This window comes from Anomaloglossus baeobatrachus, chromosome 2 (genome assembly GCF_048569485.1).
Source record: "Anomaloglossus baeobatrachus isolate aAnoBae1 chromosome 2, aAnoBae1.hap1, whole genome shotgun sequence".
In the NCBI taxonomy this organism is placed as follows: domain Eukaryota; kingdom Metazoa; phylum Chordata; class Amphibia; order Anura; family Aromobatidae; genus Anomaloglossus; species Anomaloglossus baeobatrachus.
In genome coordinates, this window is record NC_134354.1 from 647,500,884 (window position 1) to 647,522,707 (window position 21,824).

The 21,824-nt window shown below is 52.0% G+C and overlaps 1 protein-coding gene across 1 annotated transcript in view; it reads right to left on the bottom strand.

The window, feature by feature from the left end:
• Positions 1-21,824, bottom strand: part of PA2G4 (proliferation-associated 2G4) — a 102,393-nt gene that overhangs the window by 18,624 nt on the left and 61,945 nt on the right. The window contains exons 7-11 of the mRNA XM_075336985.1: positions 9,571-9,649; positions 6,835-6,913; positions 6,610-6,743; positions 6,409-6,503; positions 5,986-6,113 (exon numbers count right to left, since the gene is read on the bottom strand). Of these exons, the coding sequence (XP_075193100.1) occupies positions 5,986-6,113; positions 6,409-6,503; positions 6,610-6,743; positions 6,835-6,913; positions 9,571-9,649 (515 nt within the window). The remainder of the gene's footprint in view (positions 1-5,985; positions 6,114-6,408; positions 6,504-6,609; positions 6,744-6,834; positions 6,914-9,570; positions 9,650-21,824) is intronic.

Genomic DNA, 21,824 nt, shown 5'->3' on the forward strand with positions numbered 1-21,824 from the left:
CTGCTCTATGCAGCGTCACGCCCCTACCCTGACTGTCAGGGCTGTGGGCGGTAACGAAGGGAGACTAGGCCCAGAAGCCGGGGACTCGAGTTAACAGCGCGGCCGCCGTAAAAGCGCGGGCCGCGCTGAAGTCCCCGGCGCACCACAAGTGCCAGCCGCGCCGCAGTTCCAGCGGCCGGCGCAACCGATTCATAGAAGTGGCCAGCGTCCCGCCCCTCTCCTGACTGGCAGGTCTGGGGGCGGGAACGAACGGAAGCAGGCCGCAAAAGCCGGGGACTCTAGTTATCAGCGCGGCCGCCGTAAAAGCGCGGGCCGCGCTGAAGTCCCCGGTGCACCACAAGTGCCAGCCGCGCCGCTGCCAGCGGCCGGCGCGACCGATTCCTGGAAGTGGCCAGCGTCCCGCCCCTCTCCTGACTGGCAGGTCTCCCAGCGGCCGGCGCGACCAATTCCCATAAGTGAGCCTGCTTCAGCAAAGCTGAATGAGGCCATGGCACAGGCGCCGCAGCGCTGATGTCCCCCGGCGCACTACAACACCCAGCATGCTGCGGTGTGAGCGCCAAATGCACGGGGACACAGAGTACCTTGAGGAAGCAGGGCCATGTCCCTGATGTACTCCGCTCCATCCAGCATCTTCTCCAGGGGCTGTAGATGGAGCACGGTCTCAGTGCCTGGAGACCGGTAAATCCCACTTCACCCAGAGCCCTGTAAAAAGGGATGGGGAAGGAATCAGCATGTGGGCTCCTGCCGCCGTACCCGCAATGGGTACCTCAACCTTACAAACACCTCCGACATACAGTGGGGTGAGAAGGGAGCATGCTGGGGACACTATATGTGTCCTCTTTTCTTCCATCCGACATAGTCAGCAGCTGCTGCTGACTAAAAAGTGGAGCTATGCGTGGATGTGTTGCCTCCTTCGCACAAAGCACAAAACTGGTGAGCCAGTGATCCCACTGGGGGTGTATAGCCAGAAGGGGAGGGGCCTTACACTTTTAAGTGTAATACTTTGTGTGGCCTCCAGAGGCAATAGCTATACACCCAATTGTCTGGGTCTCCCAATGGAGCGACAAAGAAAGACGGATAGCGCCGAGACTTGCCCTTTAAGGGAGCCGAGCGACAAACCTTTTTCTAACCCAGATTGCAGGAAAGAAAAAAAGGTAGGCAATGCAAAAGGCCAGGGAGACACTCCCTGAGCAGAGCACCAGGATAAGAATATCCTCCACGTTCTGTGGTAGATCTTAGCGGACGTGGGCTTCCTACCCTGTCTCATGGTGGCAACGACCCCTTGGGATAATCCTGAAGACCCTAGGATCCAGGACTCAATGGCCACACAGTCAGGTTCAGGGCCGCAGAATTCCGATGGAAAAACGGCCCTTGGGACAGTAAGTCTGGTCGGTCTGGTAGTGCCGACGGTTGGCCGACCGTGAGATGCCACAGATCCGGATACCACGCCCTCCTTGGCCAGTCTGGGGCGACGAGTATGACGCGGCTGCAGTCGGATCTGATCTTGCGTAGCACTCTGGGCAAGAGTGCCAGAGGTGGAAACACATAAGGGAGCCGGAACTGCGACCAATCTTGCACTAAGGCGTCTGCCGCCAGAGTTCTGTGATCGCGAGACCGTGCTATGAAGGTTGGGACCTTGTTGTTGTGCCTGGACGCCATTAGGTCGACGTCCGGCCTTCCCCAGCGGCTACAGATTTCCTGAAACACGTCCGGGCGAAGGGACCATTCCCCTGCGTCCATGCCCTGGCGGCTGAGGAAGTCTGCTTCCCAGTTTTCTACGCCGGGGATGTTAACTGCGGATACGGTGGAGGCCGTGGCTTCCACCCACGTCAGAATCCGCCGGACTTCCTGGAAGGCTTGCCGACTGCGTGTCCCTCCTTGGTGATTGATGTATGCCACCGCTGTGGAGTTGTCCGACTGAATTCGGATCTGCTTTCCTTCCAGCCACTGCTGGAAGGCTAGTAGGGCAAGATACACTGCTCTGATTTCCAGAACATGGATCTGAAGGGTGGACTCCTGCTGAGTCCACGTACCCTGAGCCCTGTGGTGGAGAAAAAACTACTCCCCACCCTGACAGACTCGCGCCTGTCGTGACTACCGCCCAAGACGGTGGTAGGAAGGATCTTCCCTGTGATAATGAGGTGGGAAGAAGCCACCATTGCAGAGAGTCCTTCTGTAAAAAGGAGACTTTCCTGTTCAGGGATGTTGACTTCCCGTCCCATTGGCGGAGAATGTCCCAATAAGAGGACGCAGATGAAACTGCGCAAACGGAACCGCCTCCATTGCCGCCACCATCTTCCCGAGGAAGTGCATGAGGCGTCTTAAGGAGTGCGACTGACCTTGACGGAGAGTCTGCACCCCAGTCTGTAGTGACCGCTGCTTGTCCAGCGGAAGCTTCACTATCGCTGAGAGAGTATGAAACTCCATACCAAGAGACGTTAGTGATTGGGTCGGTGACAGGTTTGACTTTGAGAAGTCGATGATCCACCCGAACGTCTGGAGAGTCTCCAGCGCAACATTCAGGCTGAATTGGCATGCCTCTTGAGAGGGTGCCTTGACAAGTAGATCGTCCAAGTAAGGGATCACAGAGTGTCCCTGTGAGTGCAAGACTGCTACCACTGCCGCCATGACCTTGGTGAACACCCGTGGGGTTGTCGCCAGACCGAATGGCAGAGCTACGAACTGAAGATGGTCGTCTCCCATCACGAAACGTAGAAAACATTGGTGCTCTGTAGCAATCGGCACGTGGAGATAAGCATCTTTGATGTCTATTGATGCTAGGAAATATCCTTGAGACATTGAGGCAATGACGGAGTGGAGGGTTTCATCCGGAACCGCCTGGCCTCCACGTGCTTGTTGAGCAGTTTTAGGTCCAGAACGGAACGGAAAGAGCCATCCTTTTTTGGCACCACAACCAGATTGGAGGAAAACCGTGTCTTGTTCCTGAAGAGGAACAGGGATTACCACTCCTTCTGCCTGCAGAAGAGCATCGGCTCGGTGGGGAGGTGGGGACGTTCTGAAGAATCGAGTCGGAGGACGAGAACAGAACTCTGTCCTGTGCACGTGGGCACAATGTCCCTCACCCACCGGTCTGTGACCTGTGGCAGCTAAATGTCGCCAAAGGCGAGCGAGTCTGCCATCAACCGCGGATGCGGAGAGATGAGAGAGCTGAGAGTCATGAGGAGACCGCCTTGGTAGCGGTTCCTCCGGCTGCCTTCCTTGGGCGTGATTGAGCCCCCGGAAACTGAGCCCCTCTGAGGCTTTTCAGCTCTTTTGGACGAGGACAATTGGGACCTGCCCGAGCTTGGGAAGGACCGAAACCTCGACTGTCCTTCCAGGACAGCATTAATAGGGTAAGTCGCAATGCAGACATTGCGAGGATACGGACGCCCCTGCGGCACAAATGTACATATGCTCAAGACCAGCTGTGCAAGAACAGCTGAAAAGCTTAGGGTGCCCATACGGCTGTAAATGCCGGAGCAACCGACACGCCGATAGCCTCATAGACAGATTTCAACCACAGTCTATCTGTCTGGCATCTTTAAGTGAAGTCCCATCTCCACTGCAACTATAGCTCTAGCCGCAAGCCTGGAGATTGGAGAATCCACCTTTGGACCCTGGGTCCCGCGCTTGACCACGTCAGGGGGAAAAGGATAACGTGTATCCTTAATACGTTTGGAGAAAACGCTTATCTGGTAAGCGTGGTGTTCCTGGACTGCTTCTCTGAAGTCAGCGTGGCCAGAAAAATACTCAATATACGTTTGAGCTACTGAAATGGGACTTCTCCTGCTGTGAAGCTGACTCCTCCGCTGGGGGAGCTGAGGGAGAAAGATCCAACATTCCATTGATGGACGCTATAGGATCATTCCTTATGGCGTCACCATCCGGTGTATCCGGATTGAGAGCGTTGTCAGGATCAAAGTCCTGATGAGCTACGTCTGCCTCATCATACAGAGAGCCTCCTGGGACCCCCCCCGGGGAACCGATTTTATTCCCAATGAGGGTGGCCAGGGAGCAATGATTTGCCCATGGCCTGTCCGGACTGCAAGTCTCTATCCCAATGCAACTCCATCCCTGTCCTTGGACAGGGTTGACAGGTGGTTCCTTTGGCCACGTCTAGTAGAGACCCCGGCTGACCAAGTGCTCCAGGGGAGCATTGCACACAATGGGGTTCAGTGCCGTGGAACAGTGTCACATGCAGTAAAAACAGCATCGAAAGCCTGTGTTGCTTATATGCTGCTGCCGACTAGCCATCTAGGACATAGAGCCAAGAATGGCGACCGTACAATGCAATGTATAGCATACAAGCATAAAGTACAATGAACACTGCAGCACATGCAATACAAGCAGCATAGAAAGCCTGTGCCTTGGCACCCCTGCTTTTCTGCTGCTGTAGACTAGCCATCTAGGGGAATATAGCCCAGAATATCGACCATACAGTGCAATGTATAGCATACAAGCATAAGTACAAATGAACACTGCAACCCCTGCAATACAAGCAGCATAGAAAAAACCTGTGCCTCAGCACCCCTGCTTTTCTGCTGCTGTAGTCTAGTCATTCTAGGCGAAAATAGCCCAGACTAGCGACCGTACAGTGCAGTGTATAGCATACAAGCATTATACACATGAACACTTCAGTACATGCAATACAAGCAGCATAGAAAGCCTGTGCCTTAGCACCCCTGCTTTCCTGCTGCTGATGTGTCGCCATCTAAGAGGGCATATAGCCAAGAATAGCGACCTATGCAGTGTAAGCATAAAAATACAAATGGACAACTGCGGTATTTAGTGGGGTCAGCACTTCAGGTGCCGCTTACCGCCCGCCTATAAGCGGGTGTGTGGTCGCCCTAGTCCTGTGCCTGGTTGCCCAGAGTCCGATCTCTCAGCTCGGACTGCAGGAATGGCTGCCGGCGTCCTTCTCCAGCTCGTGTGAGTAGGGGCGGGCCGTGGGCGTGCCCCCAAGTCAGAGCGGGAAACCGGCGTCCCACAGTGTCCAGTGAGAGGGCTGGAGCATGTAAATAAGGCTCCAGCCCTCGGCGCTGCTGATTGTACAGCGTCTCTCCCCTACCCTGATTGACAGGGTGGGGGCGGGAACGAAGCGGAGCTAGGCCGCAAAAGCCAGGGACTGGATTTATAAGCGCCGCCGCCGTAAAAGCGCGGTCGGCGCTAAGTCCCCGGCGCACTACAAGTCCCAGCCGCGCCGCCGCTCCCGGAGCGTCCGGCGCGGTAGTTCCCCATACATAAAGTCACTCAGCTAGGCTGCAGTGACTGTAACCCTTTACTGTCCCCAGCGCACTAGCACACCCAGCAAGTCTGGAGTGTGCTGTGCCTGTGTGTACGGGGACACAGAGTACCTGAATGGTGCAGGGCCATGTCCCTGAACGGTACCCAGCTCCGTATCCAGCAGGTTCAATGGGTCTGTGGATGGAGCCCGGCCTCAGGGCTTTGGGGCCGGTAAGATCCCACTTCCTCAGAGCCCCTCAGGGGGATGTGGAAGGAAAACAGCATGTGGGCTCCAGCCGCCGTACCAGCAATAGGTACCTCAACCTTACAAACCACAAGCGGGGTGAGAAGGGAGCATGCTGGGGGCCCTATATGGGCCCTCTTTTCTTCCATCCGATATAGTCAGCAGCTACTGCTGACTAAACAGTGGAGCTATGCGTGGATGTCTGACCTCCTTCGCACAAAGCAGAAAACTGGTGAGCCAGTGATCCCACTGGGGGTGTATAGCCAGAAGGGGAGGGGCCTTACACTTTTTAGTGTAATGCTTTGTGTGGCCTCCGGAGGCAGTAGCTATACACCCAATCGTCTGGGTCTCCCAATAGAGCGCCGAAGAAAGCTAGTTTTTATTTATACAGAGCGGCTTGGGCTCTTATATAGAGTATTCCAGAATGCTGAATATAAGAGCTTACCAGTGGTGACCACAGCTTATAGGGGACAAATCTGGTGACAGGTTCCCTTTAACAAAACCAACAAACACCTCACCTTCAGTTCTGTATCTTGCACCTCCAAATCAGATTTATACAGATCTGGATCAAAGGGGCCACTAGTTATCCTCATGGGGCCATTAGGCATCAGGAGAACTGTGAACTTGAATTGTGCAACGTACTCTCCTGAAAACAGATAGAAAACAATGCGCTGAGTGCGGTTTATATTCAAGATGTGAAATAACGGTGTCAGTATCCAAGAAAGGACGGCTCACACATCTACAGGACTTTAGGAAACAATCAGATTTTAACACATATCAAACATACAAGAAGGGGCTGTCTGTACGGCTCAGTTTATTAGCAGGGCCAGCCCCCTTCTCTGTATGAGTGAGAATGTCTGAGTATATTACCAAGAGTCCTCACTGACATGTACAGACCACCGAGACTTGTGCTCACAGGACCCTTCCCATCTGGTGCTCACCTTCCTTTTCATACAGTACATTGAAAGGCTGGAGGAGCTCATGTTTGGCGCATTCCACTACACCCATTCTGGCCTTCTTCTCATCTTCAAAGGCCCTACACAAAATGGAAGGATTACCATTACTTTTATGGCCATTCACTGCAGTAGCTGGATGAAGTGCCCAAGCCTCGACAGCTCAAGGGATAAGCGGCCACTTCATACCTGAGAGTGAATGGCATCGCACCAAATCGTCTCTCGACTTCGCTGAAAAAGGCACGGGAGGTTTTCATTTTCAGACCGTACTGCTTACTTGGGTCCCTTTTGTAAATGGTTGTCCTCTGGCCAGCATCCTTCGCCTAATTTCAACATCACCCAAAAAACTCAAGTCAGATAACCAGTACAATGTAAAAAAACGCAACTCATTGCAGTGTGCTACACCGTACTCACCTTTCCTTCTCCGGTGCTGATGAGGACATCAACCGCATACACCTCATGGACTTCAAACTCGGCTTTTTCATGGTCCTTCCTGCAAATAATGAAAGTTCCCATAATGGATGAGCTCTCCTCCCGACAGGTCAGAGGGGGATTTTAGTTAGTGCAGTATGACGCGGTCAATTTGGGTGGCTTAGAACCTTGGGGGGGGGGGGGTCAAATACTGTATATTGTGTAGTGTGGTGGCAGAGGGTAACCTAGTCATGGCAGGTGGGCTGCTAAAACCTGATCCTGCTGTGTATCTTCACTTCAGTTATAGTAGTAGTAGCTCCTTTCCATTTCTCCTTAGACGGCTATGACTATAACATGGCATTGCGTACATTGAATTCAATAGGAATTCAGACAAACGTGCAGGTAAAACCACCAAATATCAACGTTCACTCCACAGACAATGCAAACCCTGCACCAATGAGCTGTACAGAATATGTGGACTATAATCTCGGTGAATGGTGGCTCTTATATAGTCTTCCCATAAATTTTACACTGTCCCTACATCATTTTATCCATCTTTCAATGGGTGTTCAGATTAATTTTTATAAAGCATCGCCCAATTTATACAAATGTCCAACAATCGTCACATTGCCTTCAGCAACCAAAAGTTTAACACAGAAGCCGTCACTTCTCCTAACATGTATGTTACATGTACTTGAATTACTCAAGAAACCATTCTAGAGCATATTCCTTACAACTCTGATGTCCCTCTGTTACTCCTAGAAATGTATGAATAGTCCGACAGCTGGGTGTTACCATGCCCATTAGTCAAAGAGGCGTGACTCTACACAAGGCGGCACTGGCAGCACCGACTGGACTGTTTCAGACCGTATGATGACGCAACTCACCAACCGGTAACACCCAGCTATCAATTTACTCATCTGTTTGTAGGAGGAATAACAGAGGAACAGCATAAGGACTAGGAATAGTAAAACAGATAGGTCCATGTGAAGTACTATTATTTAGTGGTGAGTGGGCACTACCATGCTCGGGTGCTCAGTACTCATAATGGCTGGTGGTGAGTGGGCATTACCATGCTCGGGTGCTCAATACTCGTAATAGCTGGTGGTGAGCGGGCAACACCATGCTCGGTACTTGTAACCAGCAATTGGATGCTCAGATGAGCTTGACTGGAGAACCCAAATATAATGGAAGATGATAGGAAACTCAAGCATTTTTCTGAAAAATCTTGCAGAGAACTGCTCGAGTTTCCTGTTGACTTCCAGTATATTCGGTACACAAGGTTGAGCCCATCGGAGCATCCAACTGTTCACTACGAGTACCGAGCATGGTACTGCCCGCTGACCACTAGCTATTATGAGTACCGATCACCCAAGCATGGTAGTGCCCGCTAACCACTAGCAATTACGAGTACTGAGGACTAGAGCATGGTAGTGCCCGCTCACCACTAGCCATTATAACTACTGAGCACCCGAGCATTTTAGTGCCCACTCACCACTAGCCATTACGAGTACTGAGCACGGTAGTGCCCGCTCACCACTAGCCATTATGAGTACCGAGCACACGAGCATGGTAGTGCCCACTCACCACTAGCCATTACGAGTACTGAGCACGGTAGTGCCCGCTCACCACTAGCCATTATAACTACTGAGCACCCGGGCATGGTAGTGCCCACTCACCACTAGCCATTATAACTACTGAGCACCCGGGCATGGTAGTGCCCACTCACCACTAGCCATTATGAGTACCGAACACACAAGCATGGTAGTGCCCACTCACCACTAGCCATTACGAGTACCGAGCACCCGAGCATGGTAGTGCCCGCTCACCACTAGCCATTACGAGTACTGAGCACCAGAGCATGGTAGTGCCCGCTCACCACTAGCCATTACGAGTACTGAGCACCAGAGCATGGTAGTGCCCGCTCACCACTAGCCATTACGAGTACTGAGCACCAGAGCATGGTAGTGCCTGCTCACCACTAGCCATTACGAGTACTGAGCACTAGAGCATGGTAGTGCCCGCTCACCACCAGCCATTACGAGTACTGAGCACCAGAGCATGGTAGTGCCCGCTCACCACTAGCCATTATGAGTACCGAGCACACGAGCATGGTAGTGCCCACTCACCACTAGCCATTACGAGTACCGAGCACCCAAGCATGGTAGTGTCCGCTCACCACTAGCCATTACGAGTACCGAGCACCCGAGCATGGTAGTGCCCGCTCACCACTAGCCATTACGAGTACTGAGCACAAGAGCATGGTAGTGCCCGCTCACCACTAGCCATTACGAGTACTGAGCACCAGAGCATGGTAGTGCCCGCTCACCACTAGCCATTACGAGTACTGAGCACCAGAGCATGGTAGTGCCCGCTCACCACCAGCCATTACGAGTACTGAGCACCAGAGCATGGTAGTGCCCGCTCACCACCAGCCATTACGAGTACTGAGCACCAGAGCATGGTAGTGCCCGCTCACCACTAGCCATTACGAGAACTGAGCACCAGAGCATGGTAGTGCTCTCGCCCATCACTATTATTCTTTCTAGGATGTTTTAGGTTTTAAAAAAAAAAAATAAAATAAAATAATTATAAATCAAACTGGTCAATGGTGTCTGGCAAGATGCAAACAGGCTGAACAGCGGTTTCAGTGCCAGCTTCTCAAAGAAGTAAAGCTAGCAAGAAACAAAGAAGTATTAAAAAATAAGATAAGATATTTGGGAACATGAAATGACATACTTTTGCTGGTCAGTTGGGTTCTGAATAATGGTCTTCTCTCCGTCGATAACATGCTGCTTCAACTGATGAGAAAGCATCCCTAGGAGGAAAAAAAATAGCTTTTAAAGAAAGTTTGTGGACAATAATAAAATGATAGAAATCACAAAATTCTCAATCAATGGGTAAAATCCGTCTTCAGTAAATACAGAAGTTCCCATTACTGAGATAGGAGATGACAGTTGGTGCCTATAAAAACCTATGGGGAACTGTAACTGTTGTTTCAGCAGACAATGCAGCAGAATGTCTGTGTCTGCCTCTGGCTCCTCTCTCCATAGAATTTGAAAAGCACCAACTGTCATCTCCAATCTCAGAAATGGGAAAATCTGCCATCGCTGAACACAGACGTTACCTATGAATTGAGAATGAAAGAACAGTCTAGGAGGAGAAAAGTACATCTCTGTGATAAGGAATATTACAAAGTGACTTTTAAGGCCACGTCACACTAAGCAACATCGCTAGCAACATCGCTAGCAACATCGCTGCTGAGGCACGACTTGCTAGCGATATTGCTGTGTGTGACATCCAGCAACAACCTGGCCCCTGCTGTGAGGTCGCTGGTTGTTGCTGAATGTCCTGGACCATTTTTTAGTTGTTGCTCTCCCGCTGTGAAGCACAGATCGCTGTGTGTGACAGCGACAGAGCAACAACTGAATGTGCAGACAGCAGGAGCCGGCTTCTGCGGACGCTGGTAACCAATGTAAATATCGGGTAACCAAAAAGCCCTTCCCTTGGTTACCCGATATTTACCTTCGCTACCAGCGTCCGCCGCTCTCACACTGCCAGTGCCGGCTCCCTGCACACGTACCCGGAGTGCACATCGGGTAATTAACCCGATGTGTACTGTGGCTAGGAGTGCAGGGAACAGGGAGCTGGCACTGGCAGTGTGAGAGCGGCGGATGCTGGTAACGAAGGTAAATATCGGGTAACCAAGGGAAGGGCTTCTTGGTTACCCGATGTTTACAGTGGTTACCAGCGTCCGCAGAAGCTGGCTCCCTGCAGACGTAGCAGAGTACACATCGGGTAATTAACTCAGTATGAAAAGCCATCACCAATTCAATATATCCTAAACAAGGCTAAAATATAAGATATACACATACACACACACACACACACATATTATATCGGTATGCGTGCATATATATACCGTATTTTTCGGACTATAAGACGCACTTTTTCCCCCCCAAATGTTTGGGGAAAGTGGGGTGTGCGTCTTATGGTCTGAATATAGGGCTGCGGGGAATGAGGGTCATCAGGGGCACGAGCAGGCTGCATCAGCATTCCAAATGCACGCCCATCTCTCAGCGCTGAAGCCGGCGCTACAGGTGGGCAGGGTGATGGGCAGGGATGCGCGCACAGTAAACAGCCAGCTTGCGTGATCACCCCAGGCAACTACAGCCTGGAGTGATCATGCTCGGCTGTATTCACTGCTCCCCGCACATCATCAGCACAGGGGACAGTGAGTCAATGTACTCACCGTTTCCCTGCAGCACCGCAATGTCCTCCTGTCTGCTGGCCGTGGCTGTATGGAAACTAGCGGTGCTCACAGCGATTAGGTCATCGCTGTGCGCACGTGTCCACACAGTCGCGCCGGCAGACAGGAGGACATCGCGATGCTGCAGGGATCGTGGCCGGCTCAACACAGCGCTGACGGCACAGACAGGAGGAGGATCGACGCTGCATGGAGCGAGGAAAGGTGAGTGTAAAAGTTTATTTTTTTTTTTGTGTGCCACAGGATGCAGGACATAGCAGGATGATGGGGGTATATGAGCAGGATGATGGGGGTATATGAGCAGGATGATGGGGGTATATGAGCAGGATGAGAGCACATACCAGGATGGCAGTATATAGCTTGATGGGGGCTATACCAGGATGAGGGACATATATATATATATATACATACACACACAAGGCATGAGGATCATTACCAGGATGGAGTACCTTAGTAGAGAATTTGGGGACATTACCCCCATAATAGTGTCAGCAGCAGATACTCGCCCCATAACGTGTCACGACCACATTTTTTGCTTAAAATTTTATTTTCCTTCTCTAAAACCAGGGTGCGTCTTATAGTCCGAAAGAAGGGAATTTTGTTTACTTACCGTAAATTCCTTTTCTTCTAGCTCCAATTGGGAGACCCAGACAATTGGGTGTATAGCTACTGCCTCCGGAGGCCACACAAAGTATTACACTTAAAAGTGTAAGGCCCCTCCCCTTCTGGCTATACACCCCCCCGTGGGATCACGGGCTCCTCAGTTTTAGTGCAAAAGCAAGAAGGAGGAAAGCCAATAACTGTTTTAAATACAAATTCAACCCGAGAAACAGCCTCGGAGAACTGAACTGTTCAACATGAACAACATGTGCACCCGAAAAAAAAAAAAACAAACTTCCTAAGAAAACAGGGCGGGTGCTGGGTCTCCCAATTGGAGCTAGAAGAAAAGGAATTTACGGTAAGTAAACAAAATTCCCTTCTTCTTTGTCGCTCCTAATTGGGAGACCCAGACAATTGGGACGTCCAAAAGCAGTCCCTGGGTGGGTAAAAGAATACCTCGTGATAGGGCCGTCAAACAGCCCTTTCCTACAGGTGAGCCACCGCCGCCTGAAGGACTTGTCTACCTAGGCCGGCATACGCCGAAGCGTAGGTATGCACCTGATAATGCTTGGTAAAAGTGTGCAGACTCGACCAGGTAGCCGCCTGGCACACCTGCTGAGCCGTAGCCTGGTGCCGTAATGCCCAGGACGCACCCACGGCTCTGGTAGAATGGGCCTTCAGTCCTGATGGAATCGGAAGCCCAGCCGAACGGTAGGTGTGAAGAATTGGTTCCTTGATCCACCGCGCAAGGGTGGATTTGGAAGCTTGCGACCCTTTACGCTGACCAGCGACAAGGACAAAGAGTGCATCCGAGCGGCGCAGAGACGCCGTGCGGGAAATGTAGATCCTGAGTGCTCTCACCAGATCCAATAAATGCAAACCCTTTTCAAATTGGTGAACTGGATGCGGACACAAAGACGGTAAAGTGATATCTTGATTGAGATGAAAGGAAGATACCACCTTGGGAAGAAATTCTGGAATTGGACGCAGAACTACCTTGTCCTGGTGAAACACCAGGAATGGAGATCTGCATGATAACGCCGCCAGCTCGGACACTCTCCGAAGAGACGTGACCGCCACTAGAAAGGCCACTTTCTGTGAAAGACGAGAAAGGGAAACCTCCTTCATAGGCTCGAAAGGCGGCTTCTGGAGAGCAATTAGAACCTTGTTCAGGTCCCAGGACTCCAACGGCCGCTTGTAAGGGGGGACGATATGACAAACCCCTTGCAGGAACGTGCATACCTGAGGAAGTCGCGCCAGGCGTTTCTGAAAAAATACGGATAGCGCGGAGACTTGACCTTTAAGGGAGCCAAGCGACAAACCTTTTTCCAACCCAGACTGCAGGAAGGAAAGAAAAGTAGGCAATGCAAAAGGCCAGGGAGAAACTCCCTGAGCAGAGCACCAAGATAGGAATATAGAGCACCAAGATAGGAATATCCTCCACGTCCTGTGGTAGATCTTGGCGGAGGATGGCTTCCTAGCCTGTCTCATGGTGGCAACCACTTCATGAGATAAACCTGAGGCCGCTAGGATCCAGGACTCAATGGCCACACAGTCAGGTTCAGGGCCGCAGAATTCAGATGGAAAAATGGCCCTTGAGACAGCAAGTCTGGACGGTCTGGTAGTGCCCACGGATGGCCTACCGTGAGCTGCCACAGATCCGGGTACCACGACCTCCTTGGCCAGTCTGGAGCGACGAGAATGGCGCGGCGGCAGTCGGACCTGATTTTGCGGAGCACTCTGGGCAACAATGCCAGAGGTGGGAACACATACGGTAGCCGGAACTGCGACCAATCTTGAACTAAGGCGTCTGCCGCCAGAGCTCGGTGATCGTGAGACCGTGCCATGAAAACCGGGACTTTGTTGTTGTGCCGTGACGCCATCAGGTCGACGTCCGGCATCCCCCAGCGGCGACAGATCTCCTGAAACACGTCCGGGTGAAGGGACCATTCCCCTGCGTCCATGCCCTGGCGACTGAGAAAGTCTGCTTCCCAGTTTTCTACGCCTGGGATGTGAACTGCGGATATGGTGGAAGCCGTGTCTTCCACCCACGTCAGAATCCGCCGGACTTCCTGGAAGGCTTGCCGACTGCGTGTTCCCCCTTGGTGGTTGATGTATGCCACCGCTGTGGAGTTGTCCGACTGAATTCGGATCTGCTTGCCTTCCAGCCACTGTTGGAAGGCTTGTAGGGCAAGATAGACTGCTCTGATTTCCAGAACATTGATCTGAAGGGTGGACTCTTTCCGAGTCCACGTACCTTGAGCCCTGTGGTGGAGAAACACTGCTCCCCACCCTGATAGACTCGCATCTGTCGTGACCACCGCCCAGGATGGGGGTAGGAACGACTTTCCTTTTGACAATGAGGTGGGAAGAAGCCACCACCGGAGAGATTCCTTGGCTGCCTGAGAGAGGGAGACCTCCCTGTCGAGGGACGTCGACTTCCCGTCCCATTGGCGGAGAATGTCCCATTGTAATGGACGCAGATGAAACTGCGCAAAAGGAACTGCTTCCATTGCTGCTACCATCTTCCCTAGGAAGTGCATGAGGCGCCTCAAGGGGTGCGACTGGCCCTGCAGGAGAGATTGCACCCCTGTCTGTAGCGAGCACTGTTTGTCCAGTGGAAGCTTCACTATCACTGAGAGAGTATGAAACTCCATGCCAAGATATATTAGTGATTGGGTCGGGGTTAGATTTGACTTTGAAAAGTTGATGATCCACCCGAAACTCTGGAGAGTCTTCAGTGCCACGTTCAGGCTGTGTTGGCATGCCTCTTGAGAGGGTGCCTTGATAAGTAGATCGTCTAAATACGGGATCACAGAGTGACCTTGCGAGTGCAGGACTGCTACTACTGCTGCCATGACCTTGGTGAAGACCCGAGGGGCTGTCGCCAGCCCGAAAGGTAGAGCTACGAACTGCAGGTGTTCGCTTCCTATAACGAAGCGTAGAAAACGCTGATGCTCTGGCGCAATCGGCACGTGGAGATAAGCATCCTTGATGTCTATTGATGCTAGGAAATCTCCTTGAGACATTGAGGCGATAACGGAGCGGAGAGATTCCATCCGGAACCTCCTGGTTTTTACGTGTTTGTTGAGCAGCTTTAGATCCAGGACGGGACGGAACGACCCGTCTTTCTTTGGCACCACAAACAAATTGGAGTAAAAACCGTGGCCTTGTTCCTGAAGAGGAACGGAAGTCACCACTCCTTCCGCCTTTAGAGCGGACACCGCTTGCAGCAGAGCATCGGCTCGGTCGGGCGGTGGAGAAGTTCTGAAGAAACGAGTTGGAGGACGAGAGCTGAACTCTATCCTGTACCCGTGAGACAGAATGTCTCTCACCCAACGGTCTTTGACCTGTGACAGCCAAATGTCGCCAAAGCGGGAGAGCCTGCCACCGACCGAGGATGCGGAGAGAGGAGACTGAAAGCCATGAGGAAGCCGTCTTGGTAACGGTTCTTCCGGCTGGCTTTTTTGGGCGTGATTGAGTCCGCCAAGAATCTGAGCTCCTCTGATCCTTTTGAGTCCTTTTGGACGAGTAGAATTGGGACCTGCCTGAGCCTCGAAAGGACCGAAAACCAGACTGTCCCCTCCTCTGTTGGGGTTTGTTTTGTCTGGGTTGCGGTAAGGATGAATCCTTACCCTTGGAGTGTTTAATGATTTCATCCAAACGCTCACCAAACAATCGGTCACGAGAAAAAGGCAAACTGGTTAAGCACTTCTTGGAAGAAGAATCTGCCTTCCATTCTCTCAACCACAGGGCTCTGCGTAAAACCACGGAGTTGGCTGACGCCACCGCCGTACGGCTCGTAGAGTCTAGGACAGCATTAATCGCGTAAGACGCGAATGCAGACATTTGAGAGGTCAATGGTGCCACCTGCGGAGCAGATGTACGTGTGACCGTGTCGACCTGTGTAAGGCCAGCTGAAATAGCTTGGAGTGCCCATACGGCTGCGAATGCTGGCGCCAACGACGCTCCAATAGCTTCATAGATGGATTTTAACCAGAGCTCCATCTGTCTGTCAGTGGCATCTTTAAGTGCCGCCCCATCTTCCACTGCAACTAGAGATCTGGCTGCAAGCCTGGAGATTGGAGGGTCCACCTTGGGACACTGTGTCCAGCCCTTGACCACGTCAGGGGGAAAAGGATAGCGCGTATCTTTAAGCCGTTTGGAGAAACGCTTATCTGGATAAGCGTGGTGTTTCTGGATTGCGTCTCTAAAGTCAGAGTGGTCCAGAAAAGTGCTTAATTTACGCTTGGGATACCTGAAATGGAATTTCTCCTGCTGTGAAGCTGCCTCCTCCGCAGGAGGAGCTGGTGGAGAAATATCTAACATCTTATTGATGGACGCTATAAGATCATTCACTATGGCGTCACCATCCGGGGTATCTAGATTGAGAGCGGCCCCAGTATCAGAATCCTGATCAGTTACATCCGCCTCATCACACAGAGAGTCGTCCCGCTGGGACCCTGACCAGTGTGATGAAGTTGAGGGTCGCTCATAGCGAGCCCGCTTAGGTTGTCTGGGACTGTCGTCCGAGTCAGAGCCGTCACCCTGGGGTGCATGTGACACCCCCGGAGCTAGGAAGTGTTCCAGCTGAGGGGGACCAGGGGGCAATGAATCAACAGTGCCCATGGTCTGAGTTACTGGTCTAGACTGCAATGTTTCAAGAATTTTAGACATAGTCATAGACAATCTGTCAGCAAAAGCTGCAAACTCCGTCCCTGTCACCTGGACAGCATTCACAGGTGGTTCTCCCTGGGTCACCTCTAGCAGAGGCCCCGGCTGAGCAATTGCCACAGGGGCCGAGCACTGCACACAATGGGGGTCAGTGGAACCTGCCGGTAGAGCAGCCCCACATGCGGTACAGGCAGCATATAAAGTCCGTGCCTTGGCACTTTTGCTTTTTGCGGACGACATGCTGTTGTCTCCTTGAGAAATCTAAGGAGGGTATATAGCAGAAATCACCAGCGACCGTACAGTGTAAAGTATTGCCAGCACAAAATACAAAGTACACTATGGCACAAGTGGGGGAGAGCCCTTGAGGGCTGCTTACCGCCCGCTGAAAAGCGGGTGTGAGGTCGTAGAATCCCTTGTCTGGGTCTCCCAGCCTCCCCTCTGCAGCTCAGCGTGCAGGCAGGAATGGCTGCCGGCGTCCTGTGAAGAGGGGCGGACCGTGGGCGTGCCACAAACAAAAGTGCGGGAAACTGCGTCCCACTGTGCCTAGTGTAAGGGCTGGAGTCTGTAAAACAGACTCCAGCTCTTAGCGCTGCTGGTCTGTACAGCGTCCCGCCCTCCTCCTGACTGGCAGGTCTGGGGGCGGGAACGATACGAACTAGGCCGCAAAAGCCGGGGACTGTAGTAATCTAGCGCGGCCGTCATATATGCACGGCCAGCGCGGAAGTCCCCGGCGCACCACAAATCCCAGCCGCGATGCAGTAAACACTGACCCCAGCGGCCGGATCGGCCGATCGTACTAAGTCTCCTCACTCAGCAGAGCTGTAGTGAGTAACGGCACAAGCGCAGCAGCGCTGTTTACCCCGGCGCACTAACACACCCAGCAATGCTGCAGTGTGCGTGCGGTAAGCACGGGGACACGGAGTACCTTAATGAAGCAGGGTCCTGTCCCTGAGGAAACTCCGCTCCGTATCCAGCAGGTCCTCCAGGGGCTGTGGATGGAGCACGGTCTCAGTGCCCGGAGACCGGTAAAGTCCCACTTCACCCAGAGCCCTAATGGGGATGGGGAAGGAATCAGCATGTGGGCTCCAGCCTCCGTACCCGCAATGGGTACCTCAACCTTAACAAACACCGCCGACCGCAAGTGGGGTGAGAAGGGAGCATGCTGGGGGCCCCCGTATGGGCCCTCTTTTCTTCCATCCGACATAGTCAGCAGCTGCTGCTGACTAAACAGTGGAGCTATGCGTGGATGTCTGACCTCCTTCGCACAAAGCATAAAACTGAGGAGCCCGTGATCCCACGGGGGGGTGTATAGCCAGAAGGGGAGGGGCCTTACACTTTTAAGTGTAATACTTTGTGTGGCCTCCGGAGGCAGTAGCTATACACCCAATTGTCTGGGTCTCCCAATTAGGAGCGACAAAGAAAATACGAGAGATATATATATATATATATATATATATATATATATATATATATATATATATATATATATATATATATATATATATATATATATCTATCATCTTTTGGGGCCTTAGGGACCATGTGACATATGTGCAATTTACAGCCCCCCATAGAAAAGAAGTGACAAATGTGAGGGGGGCTCGTTCTCGAGAAATGCTGTTGATATGCCATAGATGCACAGATGAAACATCCTCTAAAGCAGACCTGAGTCAGATTTCACAATACAAAATGCACACGTTAATAAATCTATAACTTACACTTAAGACAAAAATGTTTTTTCATTTTACAATTCCACCTAGACTCAAAAAAGGGAATTTTGTTTACTTACCGTAAATTCCTTTTCTTCTAGCTCCTATTGGGAGACCCAGACAATTGGGTGTATAGCTTCTGCCTCTGGAGGCCACACAAAGTATTACACTTTTAAAAAAGTGTAACCCCTCCCCTCTGCCTATACACCCTCCCGTGCATCACGGGCTCCTCAGTTTTGGTGCAAAAGCAGGAAGGAGAAAACTTATAAATTGGTCTAGGATAAATTCAATCCGAAGGATGTTCGGAGAACTGAAAACCATGAACCAAAAGAACAAATCAACATCAACAACATGTGTACACAAAAGAACAACCAGCCCGAAGGGCACAGGGGCAAGTGCTGGGTCTCCCAATAGGAGCTAGAAGAAAAGGAATTTACGGTAAGTAAACAAAATTCCCTTTTTGTCGCTGCATTGGGAGACCCAGACAATTGGGACGTCCAAGAGCAGTCCCTGGGTGGGTAAAGCAATACCTCAATAAAAAAAAAGCCGAAAAACGGCCCCCCTCTTACAGGTGGGCAACCGCCGCCTGGAGGACTCGCCTACCTAGACTGGCGTCTGCCGAAGCATAGGTATGCACTTGATAGTGCTTCGTGAAAGTGTGCAGACTAGACCACGTAGCTGCCTGACACACCTGCTGAGCCGTCGCCCGGTGCCGCAATGCCCAGGACGCACCTACGGCTCTGGTAGAATGGGCTTTCAACCCTGAAGGGAGCGGAAGCCCAGAAGTACGGTAGGCCTCGAGAATCGGTTCCTTGATCCACCGAGCAAAGGTTGACTTGGAGGCCTGAGATCCCTTACGCTGGCCAGCGACAAGGACAAAGAGCTCGTCTGAACGACGCAGGGGCGCCGTGCGAGACACGTAGACCCGGAGTGCTCTCACTAGATCCAAAGAGTGCAAATCCTTTTCACACTGGTGAATTGGATTAGGGCAAAAAGGAAGGCAAGGAGATATCCTGATTTAGATGAAAAGGGGATACCACCTTAGGGAGAAATTCCGGGACAGGACGCAGAACCACCTTATCCTGGTGAAAACCAGGAAGGGAGCTTTGCATGACAGCGCTGCAAGCTCAGACACTCTGCGAAGTGATGTGACTGCCACCAGGAAGGCCACCTTCTGAGAAAGACGGAAGAGAGAGACATCCCGCAGCGGCTCAAAAGGCGGCTTTTGAAGAGCCGTCAGGACCCTGTTAAGATCCCAAGGTTCCAACGGACGTTTGTAAGGTGGAACCATGTGGCAAACCCCCTGCAGGAACGTGCGGACCTGCGGAAGCCTGGCTAGACGCTTTTGAAAAAACACGGAAAGCGCCGACACTTGGCCCTTGAGAGAGCCGAGGGACAAACCCTTGTCCATTCCAGATTGTAGGAATGAAAGAAATGTGGGTAATGCAAACGGCCATGGAGGAAAACCGTTATCAGAGCACCAGGATAAGAAGATTTGCCAAGTCCTGTGATAGATCTTGGCGGACGTTGGTTTCCTGGCTTGTCTCATGGTGGCAATGACATCCTGAGATAACCCTGAAGACGCTAGGAGCCAGGACTCAATGGCCACGCAGTCAGGTTGAGGGCCACAGAATTCAGATGGAAAAGAAGGGAATTTTGTTTACTTACCGTAAATTCCTTTTCTTCTAGCTCCAATTGGGAGACCCAGACAATTGGGTGTATAGCTTCTGCCTCCGGAGGCCACACAAAGTATTACACTTAAAAGTGTAAAGCCCCTCCCCTTCTGCCTATACACCCCCCGTGCATCACGGGCTCCTCAGTTTTGGTGCAAAAGCAAGAAGGAGGAAAAGTTATAAATTGGTTTAAAGTAAATTCAATCCGAAGGAATTTCGGAGAACTGAAACCATTCAACATGAACAACATGTGTACACAAAGAACAACAGCCCGAAGGGAACAGGGGCGGGTGCTGGGTCTCCCAATTGGAGCTAGAAGAAAAGGAATTTACGGTAAGTAAACAAAATTCCCTTCTTCTTTGTCGCTCCATTGGGAGACCCAGACAATTGGGACGTCCAAAAGCAGTCCCTGGGTGGGTAAAATAATACCTCGTAATAGAGCCGTAAAATGGCCCTTTCCTACAGGTGGGCAACTGCCGCCTGAAGGACCTGCCTACCTAGGCTGGCATCTGCCGAAGCATAGGTATGCACCTGATAGTGTTTCGTGAAAGTGTGCAGGCTCGACCAGGTAGCCGCCTGACACACCTGCTGAGCCGTAGCCTGGTGCCGCAAAGCCCAGGACGCACCCACGGCTCTGGTAGAATGGGCTTTCAGCCCTGAGGGAACCGGAAGCCCAGAAGATCGGTAAGCTTCGAGAATTGGTTCCTTGATCCACCGAGCCAGGGTTGATTTGGAAGCTTGTGACCCTTTACGCTGGCCAGCGACAAGGACAAAGAGTGCATCCGAGCGGCGCAGGGGCGCCGTACGAGAAATGTAGAGTCTGAGTGCTCTCACCAGATCTAACGAGTGCAAATCCTTTTCACACTGATGAACTGGAAGAGGACAAAAAGAGGGTAAGGAGATATCCTGATTGAGATGAAAGGGGGATACCACCTTAGGGAGAAATTCCGGAACCGGACGCAGAACCACCTTGTCCTGGTGAAACACCAGGAAAGGGGCTTTGCATGACAGCGCCGCTAGCTCCGACACTCTCCGAAGTGATGTGACTGCTACTAGGAAGACCACTTTCTGCGAAAGGCGTGAGAGAGAAATATCCCTCATTGGCTCGAAAGGTGGTTTCTGAAGAGCCATCAGCACCCTGTTCAGATCCCAGGGTTCTAACGGCCGCTTGTAAGGAGGGACTATGTGACCAACCCCCTGCAGGAACGTGCGTACCTGTGGCAGTCTTGCCAGGCGCTTCTGAAAAAACACAGAGAGCGCTGAGACTTGTCCCTTAAGAGAGCCGAGCGACAACCCTTTTTCCAATCCGGATTGAAGGAAGGAAAGAAAAGTGGGCAAGGCAAATGGCCAGGGAGAAACACCCTGATCAGAGCACCAAGATAGGAATATCCTCCACGTCCTGTGGTAGATCTTGGCGGACGTTGGCTTCCTAGCCTGTCTCATAGTGGCAATGACCTCTTGAGATAACCCTGAAGACGCTAGGATCCAGGACTCAATGGCCACACAGTCAGGTTGAGGGCCGCAGAATTCAGATGGAAAAACGGCCCTTGAGACAGCAAGTCTGGCCGGTCTGGTAGTGCCCACGGTTGACCCACAGATCCGGGTACCACGACCTCCTCGGCCAGTCTGGGGCGACGAGGATGGCGCGGCGGCAGTCGGACCTGATCTTGCGTAACACTCTGGGCAACAGTGCCAGAGGAGGAAACACATACGGGAGTTGAAACTGCGACCAATCCTGAACTAAGGCATCTGCCGCCAGAGCTCTGTGATCTTGAGACCGTGCCATGAATGTTGGGACCTTGTTGTTGTGCCGGGACGCCATTAGGTCGACGTCCGGCATTCCCCAGCGGCAACAGATCTCCTGAAACACGTCCGGGTGAAGGGACCATTCCCCTGCGTCCATGCCCTGGCGACTGAGAAAGTCTGCTTCCCAGTTTTCTACGCCCGGGATGTGAACTGCGGATATTGTGGAGGCCGTGGCTTCCACCCACATCAGAATCCGCCGGACTTCCTGGAAGGCTTGCCGACTGCGTGTTCCCCCTTGGTGGTTGATGTATGCCACCGCTGTGG